Genomic DNA, 15,567 nt, shown 5'->3' with positions numbered 1-15,567 from the left:
AACATTATCGTCGTCTTCTTCTTCTGGAGCAGAGCCATCCGAACTCTCGGCAACAGAAGCGTCCTCGTCATCGTCTTCTTCTGCAGCGTCGCCTTCTCCAGCGCCATCAAACTCACCATCCGCGTCCGAGTCGCCATTTTCCTCTGGCGCCTCACTGCTGGTAGGATCGTCGTCGTCAATGTCTAGTCCTTCAAAGGCATCGTTGGTGTAGCGTTTCACTGGGCGGGCCCTTCCCGATGTGCGACGGGAGGCCATGCTGCAGTGAGGTGAACAATATGATAGTCGATTGGTCCGGGGCGGTGGAGTGAGAGTGGAAACAATGACATGGGCCGTGGTTGGCGGATGGTTTGATTTGGGTCGTGGTTGGAGAGAAATGGACCGAGCGCCGACGTGAATGCCTGCCTGCCGCGTTGTGCAGCCGAGATGCCATCATCGCGCCCAACTTCAAAGCCCACATCATCAAACACTTCTCGCAAGCAGATCCTCAACACCTCCACCACCCTTCTATTCCGGCGCCGTTTCTATGCCGATTTAAAGCCTTTCACGATCCTCCTCGCTCCATCCTCCGCCGCCACACCTCTTCGCCATGGCATCTGTGCCTCACCACCCCGCGTCTCAGCGGAGATCGTCACAGCGCGAACCGGGCTCTTCCTCCGACGCCACTGTGGCACCCGTCGACCATGAAGCCTTCTCAACCACGTCCGTTGACTCCGATACAATCCTCTTCAATAGCGCGCACCAGACTCTCAGGCACGAAGCTCCAACGCCCCAGGTGGAGGCAGCTTCGACTGCAACGCCATCCCACCAGCAAAGTCAGGCCGCCGAAGAGGACGACACGCGGAGATGTTGGATATGCTTCAACGACGAGAGTGAAGATGCACCTGGGTCTTCTGCCTGGAGGAGTCCTTGTCCTTGCGCCCTTGTTGCTCACGAAGATTGCTTGCTCGACTGGGTCGCGAGCCAAGAGGCTCCAAACGCACGACGGCAGGCCGGGTCAGGAAGCAAGATAACGTGCCCCCAGTGCAAGAACGAGATTCACCTCAAGAGGCCTCGAAGCTTGGTGGTGGAGGGAGTGAGGGCAGTAGAGAAATTCACCGGGTACTTCGTTCTCCCGGGCACTGTGAGCGTCTTGGGCTACACGGTTTGGCAAGCATGCTTCATGCATGGCGTGAGCACGGTCTACGCAGTTTTTGGCCTGAGAGACGGATACAGGATATTGGCGCCACTTCACCAGCATCCCGTCATGACTGCCAGGAACGACTCTGTGGCCTTGACGGCAATATCGCGCTTTTTACAACACGCGCGGCTGCATTTTGGTCTTACAACCATACCTCCCATCCTGATCGCCTCGCGTCTTTCAATCGCCGACTCAATCCTCCCTATTCTGCCCGTCATTTTTCTTGCATCTTACGGCCCAGAGGACTTTCTGGACTTTAACCAGGGACGCTGGCCTCCGAGCGCATCTCTCTGCTTCTCTCTTCTCCCTTACATACGCGCCGCCTACAACACATATATGGAAAAGGCCTGGGGGAAGAAGCAACGCCAATGGCTAAAGGAGATGCAGCCGCGGGCAGGGGAGACGGAAGATGCGCAGGCTGTGGACGACCTCCACGACGCAGATCCTCTGGACCAAGGCGGCGACATCCTTGATCTTGAACTCGACGTGCGCATCGATATCGGCGACGACGAGGATGACGACGATGGAGACGAACACTTTCATGACGACTTTCACGTCCTTCCTGGCGAGCCCAGAGGCCCCAACGATGTCCATCCATTTGAAGCTCCGCCTCTCGCGGACAACGATCCCGCCGCCCATGCAGCAGCAGCTGGTGCTCAGGCGCAAGGTCCCGGCCAAGGTGCGCAACAGCAGCAGCAACCAAACGCACAACCGCGCCCTCGCGCGCGCCCGGCCCGAGAACGCAATCTCATCTGGCAGGGGACCAATCTGGCCGACACGGTCCTTGGAGCTCTGGTGTTTCCCTCGATTGCCGCGGCCGTTGGTGAGCTGCTTCGACTAGGGCTTCCAAAGAGTTGGACGACGCCGCCGCCAGCTAGATTGACCCAAGCGCCGACGGGCTTTCTGCAACACCGGTGGGCACGCAGCTTGGTGGGTGGTTGCTTGTTTGTCGCTGTCAAGGACGCAGTCATGCTGTATGTCCGTTGGCGGATGGCGCAGAGCCACCGTCGGAGAAAGGTCTTGGATTACGACAAGAAGAAGGGCAGGGTAGTGGAGGTGTAGACTGCAATCAGATACTTGGTTCGGTGGTCCTGTTCTACATTGAGTTGCAGGGCATTCGATCCAGCAGTCAGGGCTTCAAGGTTCATTCTATTTGATCAAACCAGTTTCGCGAGCAGCACTTTTTGTGCGGCTTGGGATGGAGGCATGAGGCTCACGTAGTCCATTCTACTTCAACGAGAGATAATTGCAGTCTCCAAAGCATTTGATCTGGCTGGAAAGCCTTGATATTATCTGCGTGGATGTCTTTATCAAGTGAATCGTATGCTATTATCCGAATGCCCCGAACCCATGTCAAAGGCACACACACACCCAAGCAAGGAGTGTTGCAACGGAACGCGCGCGTGGTCTTACGGCGTCAAGCGTCCTTCCTGCCGTGCTCCTCGTGCTGCAAACAACAGTGCACCCGCTGCGCGCTGCGCGCTCATATGCAAGTCAGCATCCTACCATGTTTGAAGTTGCAATGATGTGGGTCCCTTGACTCGATGAAGAAAGGGGGCACGTCCGCTTGGCGCTACCTCCAGACGAGCCAAATGACCAGGGGGCAGGAATGCTCGAAGGGGTAAGTTGTGTTGTATTTCTAACAGACATGAATCCAATGACTCCATGGGTATTTTTCATTCCCGCTCTCCTTAAACGCCGTACCATGCAAAAGCCGTCTCCACCGTGCCATCATTTCGGGAAAATGGTCTGTGGCGGGTTGGCCACGCCGTGACAGTAACAGCCAGAATCGCGACACCCTGTAGGATGCGAGGGGTCATATTTTGGGTACCCCAAATCCTCGTCGCTGTCCGTCTCATCGTCCGGCTCGTCGGCCGCGGCAAGCTCACTTTCTTTGACAGCCTGGTCTGCCTGTTTCTCCTCACTGACGCCGCCAAAGGCCTTTTTAAAACCTCCCTTGGCAGGAGCAGGTGCGGGTACATCGGGGGTAGGCTTCTGTTGCTGCTGCTGCTGTTGCTGCTGCTGCTGCTGCTGCTGCGATGGCTCCTCTGCAGGGGCGGGGGCGGCGGGCTTCCCAAAGGCGCTCTTGAAGCCGCCCTTTTTGAACCCACCCTTCTTGCTGGGCGGCAGGTCCATCTTGACGGGGTCCATGGTGATGAGGCCGGCCTCTTCGTCGGCTTTGCGTTCGGCGCGTCGCGCCTTCTCGGCGGCCTGCGGGTTCTTGGACATTTCCTTCATGTCTTTGAGACGCTGTTTTGACGCGTTAGGAAGGCGGAGAAAGATGGGGGGCGTTTGATTTCATCGTTCGTGGAATTGATGGGATGATTTTGCAAAGAGAACAGGCCTTTCCTTTTTGTGTTGATGGTCGTATGATGATATGTGCGCTTCAAACTCATTATGGCGCTTGTAGCCTTTGTTGCACAATTCGCCTGTTGGCATCAATGTCAGCGCTGATTGCTTTGGAATCAATGGGACATCATTACAGAAGAAGTTTTTGGCGGCTTCGCGCGCGCTATCCGTCTGGTTGACAGACGTCAGTTTTGAGGTTTCCATTTGCGGCATTGAGAGCACATGAGCAAAGCGGAGCTGCTCACCAGAGGCGCGGGGTTGGTAAAGGCGCGCTGAAACCAATTAGCATTCTATTTATTACATGTTTGGCAGGTGGACAAACAGGAGGCATCTTTGGCCAATCTTTGACAACCCAAGCGGGGCGTGCTCGAGCTAGTGACGAGTAGAGAATGATGCGATGTTGGTTGCTAGGTTTGGCGGGCCCTGACGAAAGAGACGGGACGGCACGGCAGCCCGGCGTCTGGCGTCCGGGCCGAGGAGCATCGGGTCCGTGCGTTCGGCCGATGAGCGCATCAGACGGCGCCGAATTCCGCTGACATCAGGATCCCAGAGAGACCCAGACACCTTATTTCCCCGGATTCTCAACCACACCTGGCCGTTTTGCTCCACAACTCTTACCATGGGTCCTCCGGCTCCTGATGCCGTATCCGAAGTCTTTAGCCTACTCGAACTTGATCCTGCACCCGTCGACGACGATTTCCGCTCCACCAGAGACGGCCGACCATCATCGTCATGGTCCGCCAAAGTGCCAGCGCCTTCGCGCATGAGTTCGTTGGGGCTCAGTGGACATAGTCCTGTCTTTTACTGTATGTCCCGGCTGCCGTTTGCGCCATCTTTTCGCTATTCGTCCGAATGTTTCCGTCTTCAATTCAATTCATGGTTTCAATCCTTTGTCGAAGCACATGGCAAATCTAGGGAGAGCCCCCATGGCGAATGTTCAAGCTCGTAGTCTCTAGACTACGGCAACTCCCAGTGCAACGTCGATCTTCCAATCATCTTCTCCGATCCCATGCTAACCAAGCGACCAGTAACTCGTATACAAAAATACTCGTCCTACGCCTTCACCCTCTTCGCCGCCGCCCACATAACCAACACCTCCCTCATCCCGCTAACAACGCGATCCCTCCCCGCCTCGGACACGTACCTACTCCTCACGCGGCCCTACTACCAAGACTTCCCCTTCGAGCAACTCCTCGTCATTGCACCTCTCGCCCTCCACGTCTTCTCCGGCCTCGCGCTTCGGCTCTACCGCCGGCGGCAAACGGTGCGCCGCTATGCGGGCGAGGCATCGACGCTCTCAGAACGTCGCCGCGTGCCCTGGCCGCACGTGAGCGGTGTATCTGCGCTCGGCTTCGCCAGCACGGCGCTCGTCTCCGGCCACGCGCTCGTCAACCGCGGCGTCCCGCTGTGGGTCGAGGGCAGCAGCGCGGGAATCGGGCTCGAGTACGTGAGCCACGGCTTCGCGCGGTATCCGGCGCTGTCGTTTGTCGGGTTCGGTGCGCTCGTGGCTGTGACCGTCTGGCACGGGGTGTGGGGCGCTGCGAAGTGGAATGGGTGGACGCCGGAGCAGCTGGTGCGCGCGGGCTACGAGGGAGAGATGAGGCGCAAGAGGAGGTGGTACGTCATCAACGGCATTGCGGCGGCGCTCGCGGGCCTGTGGATGTGGGGAGGTTTGGGAGTTGTGGGACAGGGTGGTCCGGCGACGGGATGGGTTGCCAGGGACTATGACAACCTGTTCAAGAGCATACCGGTCGTGGGACAGTGGTTGTAGAAGGTGGATTGGCGGGCCATGCCCAGACAAGAGCACTGGCGAGGAAGAAGACTCAATTCATGAAACAGGGGGGAGATGTTGCTTAGCGGCGCGTTTTCACGGATGGCATTGATGGCGCGTTGGACGGGACGAATTGCTTGATGACAGCACGGGACATGATGTTTGGCGTTTGTTCAGCACGATGCGTACTTAGCAAGGTATTTCCCTTTGATACCTCTACCACCTCTAGATGATACAGACATGGCAGAATACTGGCAGCAGTGACCAATAAACTTTCCCAGTGTTCAAGGTCTACCAACACTGCTGCCAAACCAGCAACAGAGAAGCCAGGAGCATGTTGGAATGACACACGTGCCGCCACAAACCAACCACACAATCGTCGCCTGGCCTCTCTCTCTCTCTCCCCTTTCTCTCACACCGAAATTTCACTCATCTCTCAATCTACTAGAATCTCCAGTACTCGCACAGGCTAGAGCCACTTCATCCTGACGTTGACCCGGCCTCTGCATGCTCGTCGCAAGATGTCACCGCATTTGCGATTCTCTCACGCCTTTCCTCCCCCTCTCCCTCCCTAATTCCACCTCCACCTTGCCAGGGCATTGAGCGGAGGCAACCTAAGTCCAAGGAAGGATGGTGCCTAAACGTAACCCCCATCCTTGTCCCCTGACTGGAGTGAGTCGTCGTCGACACTGTCACGAAACTCATTTTGCGTGTCCCGCCGCTCATTGTCTCTTGTCGTTCCGCTCCGAAAGCAGTCCAGAAAGACACACACACACACAGAGAGAGAGAGAGAGAGAGAGACGCGCGAATGAACATTGAACTCGTTCGATGATGACGACCAAGGCCAGCCAGCGAGCCAGCCAGCCAGCCCCACTCAGTCACTGCCTCGGAAGAAGAAGAGGCGAGAAGAAGAAAGGCAAAAACGAACAAAGCTACCTACCTACCTACCTACCTACCTACCTACCGATCCGACCGACCGACCCGACGGCGCCAACGAGTGGTCCATCCACAGCGCGTGCAGGGCGTCAACCAGGGCAGTCTCATCAGACTCCCCCCGATCCCACCGACCCGTACGACCACCACGTCCAAACAGCCATGGTACTGACTCTCGGACGGTGTACGTTCTCTTTTCATTTTCCGCCATCACAGGTAGAGCCTTCAGAGCACCGCAGGACCTGCTTGCTTACCGGCCAGCGAGCCTGACTTCTACTTCAGAGCTAGTTCCGTTGTTGGCGGGTTCGTTTGGACTGAACTTCTTCAACAGGCGCAAGGGTTGGGTAGGCAGGCAGGCAGGCAGGCAGGCAGGTAGGTGAGGGAGCAAGCGGCAAAGCTGTTCGGACAGGAGCGGGTTCTCCACATCGCACTGGATGTTGCAAAGTGAGAGTGAGTTGAAGGAACACGACTGACGCAGGCGACTGATCGAGTTGACGGATCGCGAGAGGAAAGGATGGAGGCAAGTAGACAATCAAGGGAAGCGAGACCAAAGTCCATTTTGTGTACCAGTGCACACCACGCGACGGCAACCGAGAGGAGCAAAGCAGCAAGTAGAGGGTGCTTTGGATAGAGTGGAAGACATGTGAGCCGTTGCATTTGCCTGAAACCCCCCCATAACCCGTCACCAACCACCGCCAGCCAGCGCTAATCAGTAACAACAGAGAGACCAGGAGATGAAAAACCAGAAAAACATGCAAAGATGAAAAAGGCAGGAGAGATTCAATCCATTGATACCCCACCTGTCGACTCCCCTTGGACTCTCTAGCTCAAAGCAAAGAGCAAGAGAGCTGCCACGGAGAAGCTCAGCCGTGGCACATGGCACTCCTTTTCCTTTCCGCATCAAAGCTAGTGTCGAGGTGTAGTATAGCTAACCCTGATGGCATCTCTGCGCAAAGTTGAACCCACCCTAGTCCGCTTCATAGCATTAAAACTCATCATTGGCCTTTCAAAAAGAGATTCGACCGCATCCCGGTCCACACGCAATCGGAGGCAAGCAAGCCAGCAAGCACCTCCGGACACCCGCCTTGCAAAAGCAAAGGAAAGGACTGCAGATACCGAGTATTGTTTGTCGAACGACGACTAGAATGACCTGTGTAGGATGGTCGAGGCGCCCCAGCAAGAAACACGAGATTGTTCTGCGGGTGATTCAAGGGACAGGAACAAGGTCATTGAAGGAGCGTGCGAGAGGACCACGAAGTCGCTTAGTCCGAGGCCTCATCCTCCTCGTCGGCGCCCTTCTGCACGTTAGCCAAAGACGTTAGACGGTGTCCGCGCGCTTAAAAGAGGAAGAAGTCCAATCGTTCGTGGGGAACATACAGCAGCGTAGGCGGCCTTCTCGTCCTCGTAACGCTTCTTGTCGTTTGCGGCCTTGGCCTCGTAGGGCTGGCGTTGCTTTTCGCTGAGAGCCTTCCACTTCTCTCCCAGGAGCTTGCCAACCTCGCCTAGATGGATGCGTTAGCAACGAAGCTCGTCTGGAGGTGGTTGAGCGCGACGTACCGAACTTGATGCCGGGGTTGTCCTCGCGCACCTTCTCGCGCTGCTCGTTGGCGAAGAACATGTAGGCAGAGAGACCACGCTTGGGCGCGTTGGGGTCTGGAGAGATGTTAGCTGCAGCTGGGAAGGCGATGCGCAGTGTTGCTTACCCTTCTTCTTCTTGCCGCCGTCAGCCTTGGAGGCCTTGGCCTTGCGGGGTGCGGACTTTTCCTTGGGCATGGTTGCGGGTGTGGTGAAAGAAGGTCTGGAGGCGCGATTGTTAGAGTGGTTGCGGGTAGCGAGGCGCGCAGAGGGAGCGGACAGGGTGTGGCAGAGGACGAGAAATGGTCGCGCGACGCAACGCGCGTGTCAAACAAAGTGCAAAGCGAAGGGGAGGGTCGGTGGAAGGTTCGCGACCGACGCAGAAAAAAAGGCAGCAGTGAAAACAGAGTGGTGAGGTGCAAAGCGCGTTGTTGACAGTGCTGTCGGCGCCGAGCTCTGGAGGGTGGTGGGCGGCGGGCGCAGGCGCAGGCGCGGTCGCAGAAGCACAACAACAGGAAACGAGGAGCAGTCGGTCGTAGAGGGGATGGAAAGGACTTACTTGACGGATTGGATCGGAAATGAAGTCGTTGAGAGAGGGCTGTTCGTAGACGCTGGGGTTAGCTTTTTGGTGCGGTGGATGAGAGTTGATGGCTCTCTGAAGCGGCGTTGGCAGAGGAGGAAGTGACGAAATCAAGGCAAAAGAGAGTGGAATGAAGCAGTAGTCGCGTGGAAATGCGAGAAAAACGCGTGAATTGGAAGGGTGGTGGGTGGTCGAGCTGGGGTGCCAGTACGGCAGCTTGCAATAGGCGATACTTACTCAGGCGTGTCTGGTGGGCGGGCGAAGATTTGTATGAGGGAGAGCTCGCAGTATGAGAGAGGTGAGCAGCTCTACGAGAGAGGTGGGAACGCTGGGGGCGCACGGCTGGTTTTGGGAGCCGGCGGCCCTGCCGTAATCTGGCTGAGGGCCCGTCACGTGACTCGCCCACCACCACCAGGGCACCTGCCCACCCACCTACCTACCAGTCAAGCGCCGGCCAGCCAGTCTACTCCTAAGCTTCAATTGAGTCTCCCCGTTGGCCATCGTCATCCTCCTCACCTCTCCACCTCAGTCTCTTGCGACATGACACACTGCAAATGCCAGCCCCGCCCACCCAACTGACTACTGTCGTCACTGCGCCCTCCCTCGACACACCCACTCCCGTCGCTCTCATTTAATTATCCTCTCTGTTTACTCATTTGCCGCGTGTTGTGAGCCAAGCTCCCGCAACAGGATTTGGGCCAGGGCTGCTGGGCAAAGGTAGCAGCCAGCCAGCCAGCCAGCAAGCCAGGTGCCAGGCCAGACAGCCCCAGGGCCCGAGGGCCGGCCAGCCCGCCGCCTGACGACAAGACGCGCTCTCTTGCTCGTTTGAGCCAAGACCATCTCTCGTTGCTGTACGCACGCGTCGACCACTGCCAAAATGCCCTGCTGGTCACACGTCGTCCCGTCGTACCATGGCTTCGCTGTCAAAGGCTGGTGAGAGGCTCTGTCGAGCGTGCTCCGGCAATCAAACGCGCGCGCTGCCTCCCGTTTGTTTACCTACATGTACCCTCCCACTACTGTAATGTAGGTTGCTCTGCCGCTGCCGCCGTGCCTCTCCTGCATTGGGCTTTGTTTCTGCGTTTGGCTTGCCGCTTACGCGTTCCTTTGACCCATCCCTAACTCCGACCTCTCTGTGTTGCGTCACGTGTTTGTCCAACTCTCCATCCTTGCTGCACCACTGCCACCGGCAGCTCCCAGCCGACGACAGGTCCCTTTGCCTCTCCAGCTTTTTCATCATTTTCCTTCTCTTCTCAAACGTGTTGCGCACCAAGTTTCCATACGACTGCGTCGCCGTATCACGAGTCAGACAGTGCGCAAAATGACGCGCGCGGTTTCTTTGTCTCGTACCTGCACTCAGTCCGTCAGTCCTTTACCCCTCCGCCGCCGACTGGGTGCTTGCTTGCCTCCCTCCGCTGCACCACTGACGTCGCAACCGCCGCACCACTCCAGTCGTCCCCTCTCAGTTCAATCACACCGTTCACGCACCACCCCTTCTCTTCCTGTCATATTCTGGCAAGACCTTTCAAAAAACATAGAGCATCACAGCACTGGCCCCAGCAGCTCTGGATGAGTAATGCATTCCGCCACCATTCGAATGGATCCATGACCAAAGCCCGGACGGACTATCGACGCGGACGAAGAGCACCCCGTCTGCTCTCCAGCGTCGCCGCAACTGGGTCCCTCCTGCACCGGTCCGGCACGCGAAATGACTGACTTCCACGACGGCAGCCTCGTCGCCTCCAAAAGACTGCCGCCGACTGCCGACGACCCCGACTGCCAGCAGTTCCTGGCTTCCCTCTTTCATCTCTAGTGCTCCCTCACAACTTGGCGCCCACCCATCACACTGCCATTTTGCAAAGAGGAAGCACTCACAAAAAAGCAGCACCAACAGCCGTGCCAGCCCCGTCTCGCCGCGGATCTTTTCAGTCCTTCTTCAATTTTCCGACTCTTGTTCTTTCGTCCCACCCACCCTTTTTCAACACCTTACCTCTTGGCCATGCTATTACTCACTTGCCCCATGTCCTATACATGTGCCTGCATTTGTTGAGCCTCATACCTTGGCATCAGACTCCAAGCCCACGACGGGAAAGAGTTGCTCATGAATTCCTCCCGCACCTTTTGAAGGAACAAGAAGCGCGCCGCTGCCGCCCCCAGCCAGTCAGCCCAGCCCAGCCCAACCGGTGCAAGAATAGGAGCGGCAAGGGCGGGCCGCTCGCTTTTGGTCTTGTGCGGTCGGTTGTTGTTCATGTTGTTGTTGTTGTTGTCGTGGGGTACCTGATGGAGAACGGGGAAGAGAAGCATGGACTTGTGATAGAGAGCAGACAGTGTAGGGTGAAAGGTGAGTGAGGGCAGATTAGTAGAGTAAGCACGCGGAGCACTCGATGCGCGTCTGTCAATCAAAAATCGGGCTTTTGATTACAATTGTGACTACTGTTGTTCTTCTTTTGTATGCCATGTTCCCCCGCCATCCATACCTGGTCTGACCCAGACGCATCGAGCTCATGCTCCTCGTCTGAAGGTCCGCCGTGCCGTTGAAGTGCTGTGCTGTTGTGGTGTGCTCAGCACCCATTCAAACGCGACCCGCCATCCCACCACCCGGAATCTTCATGTCTCCGCTTGCAATGTCCATCCTGCCCCCAATCCGCTCATGCCATGCCATGCCATGCCCCGCCTTCACACGTGTTGACGCTATGATGCTTGCATTCCATTCCTAGTCCCATTCCATTGCCATTGCCCTGCCTCTTATTCAGCTGCCCCTGAAGTCGTTGCCCGCTGCTGCTGCTGCTGCTGCTGCCACCGCCGCCGTCGTTGCGCTCGCGGCTTCGTTTATCCGTGCGTGGTCTTCGTTGACGCCCAAAACTCCATCCTCATGCGGGTATTATCTCAAGAAAAAGGGGACTTCTAACGTGCGTGGTGGATATGCTCCCGCTCGGCCGACCCTTGTGTGCGCTCGCGCTCGTCGTTCTTATGCGTTGTCTGCCTGGATCGTCGTCTACAGTCAAGGCACAAAAGATGTTAGCAATGCGGATGTCCATGTATGCGGAGGAGGAGCTCCCCCCGCGCGCGAATATGCGACCCCTGGGAAAGACTCACCGTCAGCCAGTCCATGCCCTCGTCGATGCCGCGCCCGTCAATCGCCGAGCACGCGACGATGCTCCAATTGCGATCGCGCAGCTCGCCCAGCTTGAGAGCTTCGGAGATTTCGCCCGCGCCCTTGGCGCCCGGCTGGTCCTGCTTGTTGGCGAAGACGAGCAGCGCCGCGTCGCGGAGCTCTTCCTCGGACAGCATGGCCGCCAGCTCCTCCGACGCTGTGCCTAACCGGTCAATGTCGGTCGAGTCGATGACGAAGATGACGGCCGCCGTATTGCTGTAGTAGCAGCGCCAGTACTGTGGTAGGCGTTAGCATCGATGTTCGCGACGGCGGCGGCGACCACGTTCGCAACGGACGTGGAGTAGAGGATGGGGGGCGGAGGAGGCGGGGGTCGAGTCAAGAATACGATGGCATGGGGCTACGTACCGGACGAATCGATGTCTGGCCTCCAAGGTCCTGAAAGTGGTGACTGACGTCAGCGCAAGTCTTCGTCTGCAGAGCGCGTCCGGCGACAGTGCCGCAGGACGGGCGAGGGCGCAAAACACCATACCCAGACGTTGAGGTTTAAGTTTTTGTACGTGACGCTCTCTACGTTGAACCCGATGGTTGGTATCGTGGTCACAACCTCGCCGATCTGTGCTCCGGGGCCATTATCAGCAACTTGATCCCTGAAGTCTAGACACATCTCTTTTGCGGGCCCTGTCTGCGTATGCTCGCTCCCATACCTTTAACCTGTAAAGTAACGTCGTCTTGCCCGCATTGTCCTAATGCCGTGTGAGCCAAAGCTGTACTCTCGTATACAACAACCTCGGGTTCGGTGGTCCATACAAGCCCCAGGATCAGGATGCGAATCTCCTTCTTGGCCCAGACTAGCGATGTCAAACGCGATATCCAGCCGCCCATTGTTTGTGTAGATTTCGAAGGTAGAAAAGGTGAGAGGTGTCGGGAGAAGTCGAGGCAGGACGAGGGGAGCTGGATGATTGTTAAGCACCAGGCAGGTCCGTAGTGGCGGCGGCCGGGGGAGGAGGGAGAACGGCTTGGTGCTAAAAGCGGGCGGATCCGAAGGGGATGTGCGGTACGGAAGACGAGAGTGGTGAGAGGACGAAGAGCCGCGGTTCCAGGAGAAGGACTGGTGTTTGAATAAGAGGAGATGTCTGGGGTGCTTAGTTGGCTTTTACTTGCCCGCTGACAACCTATGGGTGCGGTGGACGCCCTGGCGCCGGAGTGGGCGATGATCCGAGCTTGCGGTCCCTGCCCCCGTCCGGATCGAGTAACGGGGATTCTGCACCGCGCAGATCACCGAGTCAAATTGTCAACACCATTCAGACATGTTGCACTTACTCGGGTTGATATTGAATGCCAGGGAATGCGGCTGAACTATCTTCATTCCCCCTGAGATACCCGCTTCACGTGATTTACCTTTCCAGAGATTGACGATTGATTGACCTTGATTAACCAACATCCGTTATTCTACCTCTGATAGTCCATCTTCTGGAGTCCCCTTGTATGACGGGCCCCCTTTGGCCTTGTCGTCTGCATTTCCAATCTTGGCAAAAGTTGACTCCTCGAACCTGCGTGCGATTTCCAATACTTCGGCGTCGTTTCTTGAAGCTCCCATGAATTGCACCCCAAACGGCAAGCTACCCTCTGCATCCTGCCTGCCTAGATACTCGCCCAAGCTGAAGTGTCCCACTGGAACGGCAATAGCGCAAAGGTCAAGAACATTGGCGCAATGCGTATATTCGCCGAGGACGCTATTCTTTCGAATCGGGTCTGACAGCACCTCTTCAATGGTCCAGTGTATGGGCGCAGTTGGGGTCACAATCACATCAACCCCGCTCGAATCTGGCCGAAAGACTTGTTCGGCCTGGCGAGTGTAGAGCTCCTTGGCTTGCAGGTCGCGAAACAATTGGATCGCTGTGTTTTGTCGGGCGGCCACATTGTCCATGAGTTCTGCTATCGTAGGATGAAGGTAGGCGCGGTTCTTGTCAAGCCAATCGTCTGGTAGATTGGCGAGGCGCTCATTGACGAGCGTACCGTCGTAAAGGAGCCGCCCGCCCTTTTCAAACGGTGTCCAATCAACTGGACGTAGGATACCGCCAATGGACACGAGCTTCCGGATGACGTGAGTGAAGATCTTCCGGTAAAGAGGATGGCATTCCCCTAGAGCTTCTGGCGGTGGGATTCCGATGCGGAAAGACTTGTGCCGTGGTCCACTGGCTTCGACGTGCCGCTCAAGGCTAAGAGTAGGTTTGGAATAACGATCTCCTGGATCATGACCTTCGAGAAGTTGCCATACATACCGCGCTTCACTGACGGTGCGCGCGAAAACGGCAATACAGTCTAGTGATAGGCAAGCCGGAGTTATTCCACGCATTGATACAAGTCCTCGAGTAGGTTTGTAACCAACAACGTCGTTGAACAAGGCCGGTACACGGCCGGAACCCGCGGTGTCGGTGCCAATGGAAAATGATACAAGCCCTGCTCCGACACACACCGCGCTGCCGCTGCTGGAGCCTCCCGAGATGTATGCCTTGTTGTACGTCGAATGAGGTATACCATACGGACTGCGACAGCCAGTAAGACCGGTAGCAATCTGATCCATGTTGGTCTTACCAATGAAGATGCCGCCATTTTCGATAATCTTGTCGTACACAGGGGCCGATGTCGATGGTACATGAGCCATGGGAGGACATGCCGTCGTTGTCTGCAGCCCAGCAATGTCGATGGAGTCCTTAATGCTAAAGGGAATTCCGAACAAGGGTGGTCGCGCTTTGGGATTTGACCACTTGGCTTGCACCGTTCTCGCCTGCTCAAGAACCGAGTCTTTGCTCTCGAGATGAATCCACACTGCCGGATCATGCTCCTTGTACACTTCAATCTTGCGGTACAGTGAGTCCATGACGATTTCTGGAGATACTCCTGAGCGGTACGTTGCCTGGAGGCGCCGAATGCGACAATCCGAATTCTGGCGGTACCTCTCGTCACGGGAGTTGCGAGCTTGGGCCAGTGGTCCTAGAGAATGCAATATGCGGTCCAGTTTGGTCACGACACCGCATAGGCCGTAGTCGCGGATAACATCCAAAGCCAATCGCTTCGACTTTTCATCGTAACTTGCTGTGCAGTCGCTGATGGTACCTGGAGAGTCATAGTTAGCCTTTGGTAAATTGCAAGGTTCGAGGACTCCCTACAGCATTCGAGACCACGATCGCTGGCTTCTCGAAGAGTGGTGCTCAAGGATCCTTCTGTGGTGATACCAGCCACCAGCAGGTGTGTGATCCCGTTGGATTTGAGCTTGTGCAGAAGCTGTGTGTTCCAAAATGCCCCGGATCCTGACTTTTCAATGACAAACTCGCTTGGGAGTGGCCGTAACTCATTGACAAAGTCAGACATGTACTCGCCCCGCACCAAGAATCGTCCCATGGGACCGGAGTCGCCAATCGTTCGCGCTGACTGCGCATTCGTGGAATTTGCGATGCTGCTGGCGTATCCGTTCAATTTCGAAGAAGGACAGTCGGAGAGATCTGGAGCATAACATTCCTTTGCATGGAAAATAGACAAGCGAGCGTCTCTGCAAAATTCCAGGAGCATTCGTGAACTCTTGATGGCAGACTCGACGAATGACACGTCTGCCCCCAGGCTGCGCGCATATCCATCTTGGTAAACAAAGTCCCGCTGCGTATTCAGGAGAAGGAGAGCAGTGTGACGGGCCAGAAATGTAAAGGAGCGAGGCCTGGCCTCTATCGTGAGACCGGGAGATCCACTTCGATTCATGGCCAAGGCAGGATGCGGGGAGGATCTGAATTAGTGTATTTTTGAAAAAGGCTGCATGACCACCGCGAGGAGGGAACGGGAGTTCAAGAAGATAAAGTCTCGTGCCTGGGTCAAATACCAGATAGACTCATTAAGCATTCGCCGGCGGCCAACAGCTGCTCGAGCTTGACCGGGTACCGGACAGGAGAGCCACCACAGACATGGTTGCGGGCCCGGGAAAAGACAGGCATGAGGCTGACAAAACGGCTGTCATGGCTTGGTCGCCGCGGTGGGGTGGGGTTGGTCAAAGTGAAGTCGACGGTAGTCCAGTCTGTCGC

General features: G+C 56.6%; 8 protein-coding genes across 8 annotated transcripts; 2 read left to right on the top strand and 6 right to left on the bottom strand.

Annotated features, from left to right (window-relative positions):
- The first annotated feature begins 429 nt into the window (after positions 1 to 429).
- On the top strand, positions 430 to 2,489 carry BKA78DRAFT_309123 (uncharacterized protein). The gene has a single exon (XM_066887998.1). The coding sequence runs from the start codon at positions 587 to 589 to the stop codon at positions 2,237 to 2,239; it is 1,653 nt and encodes a 550-aa protein (XP_066746587.1). The 5' UTR covers positions 430 to 586; the 3' UTR covers positions 2,240 to 2,489.
- A 419-nt stretch (positions 2,490 to 2,908) lies between these two features.
- Positions 2,909 to 3,415, bottom strand: BKA78DRAFT_293713 (uncharacterized protein; the record flags this gene model as incomplete). Its single annotated transcript, XM_066886246.1, has 1 exon — positions 2,909 to 3,415. One exon carries the CDS (start codon positions 3,413 to 3,415, stop codon positions 2,909 to 2,911), a length of 507 nt encoding a protein of 168 aa, XP_066746586.1.
- Positions 3,177 to 3,942, bottom strand: BKA78DRAFT_309121 (uncharacterized protein). Its single transcript, XM_066887997.1, has 4 exons — positions 3,849 to 3,942; positions 3,772 to 3,798; positions 3,661 to 3,697; positions 3,177 to 3,606 (listed from the first exon to the last, which is right to left on the bottom strand). The coding sequence occupies exons 1-4, from the start codon at positions 3,855 to 3,857 to the stop codon at positions 3,476 to 3,478; spliced, it is 204 nt and encodes a 67-aa protein (XP_066746585.1). The 5' UTR covers positions 3,858 to 3,942; the 3' UTR covers positions 3,177 to 3,475.
- A 434-nt stretch (positions 3,943 to 4,376) lies between these two features.
- Positions 4,377 to 5,655, top strand: BKA78DRAFT_100274 (uncharacterized protein). Its single transcript, XM_066882053.1, has 2 exons — positions 4,377 to 4,505; positions 4,555 to 5,655. The coding sequence occupies exons 1-2, from the start codon at positions 4,460 to 4,462 to the stop codon at positions 5,295 to 5,297; spliced, it is 789 nt and encodes a 262-aa protein (XP_066746584.1). The 5' UTR covers positions 4,377 to 4,459; the 3' UTR covers positions 5,298 to 5,655.
- BKA78DRAFT_100271 (uncharacterized protein) lies at positions 5,538 to 6,177 on the bottom strand. The gene has a single exon (XM_066882052.1). It carries the CDS (start codon positions 6,111 to 6,113, stop codon positions 5,778 to 5,780), a length of 336 nt encoding a protein of 111 aa, XP_066746583.1. The 5' UTR covers positions 6,114 to 6,177; the 3' UTR covers positions 5,538 to 5,777.
- A 1,315-nt stretch (positions 6,178 to 7,492) lies between these two features.
- On the bottom strand, positions 7,493 to 8,003 carry BKA78DRAFT_351029 (high mobility group box domain-containing protein; the record flags this gene model as incomplete). The annotated part of the gene is made up of 4 exons (XM_066891089.1): positions 7,493 to 7,528; positions 7,608 to 7,732; positions 7,788 to 7,883; positions 7,934 to 8,003. The coding sequence occupies 4 exons, from the start codon at positions 8,001 to 8,003 to the stop codon at positions 7,493 to 7,495; spliced, it is 327 nt and encodes a 108-aa protein (XP_066746582.1).
- Positions 8,004 to 11,094: 3,091 nt separating this feature from the next.
- BKA78DRAFT_309103 (putative ADP-ribosylation factor) lies at positions 11,095 to 12,654 on the bottom strand. The gene is made up of 6 exons (XM_066887996.1): positions 12,305 to 12,654; positions 12,202 to 12,240; positions 12,027 to 12,110; positions 11,903 to 11,932; positions 11,479 to 11,772; positions 11,095 to 11,377 (listed from the first exon to the last, which is right to left on the bottom strand). The coding sequence occupies exons 1-6, from the start codon at positions 12,377 to 12,379 to the stop codon at positions 11,351 to 11,353; spliced, it is 549 nt and encodes a 182-aa protein (XP_066746581.1). The 5' UTR covers positions 12,380 to 12,654; the 3' UTR covers positions 11,095 to 11,350.
- A 155-nt stretch (positions 12,655 to 12,809) lies between these two features.
- On the bottom strand, positions 12,810 to 15,529 carry BKA78DRAFT_264329 (amidase signature domain-containing protein). Its single transcript, XM_066885446.1, has 2 exons — positions 14,668 to 15,529; positions 12,810 to 14,614 (listed from the first exon to the last, which is right to left on the bottom strand). Exons 1-2 carry the CDS (start codon positions 15,248 to 15,250, stop codon positions 12,942 to 12,944), a joined length of 2,256 nt encoding a protein of 751 aa, XP_066746580.1. The 5' UTR covers positions 15,251 to 15,529; the 3' UTR covers positions 12,810 to 12,941.
- Between the last annotated feature and the right edge of the window lie 38 nt (positions 15,530 to 15,567).

Source organism: Phyllosticta capitalensis (genome assembly GCF_038381095.1).
Source record: "Phyllosticta capitalensis strain CBS 128856 chromosome Unknown BKA78scaffold_3, whole genome shotgun sequence".
Classification (NCBI taxonomy): domain Eukaryota; kingdom Fungi; phylum Ascomycota; class Dothideomycetes; order Botryosphaeriales; family Phyllostictaceae; genus Phyllosticta; species Phyllosticta capitalensis.
The sequence above is the reverse complement of the archived record's forward strand: the minus strand, read 5'-3'. Positions and strand labels throughout refer to the sequence as shown.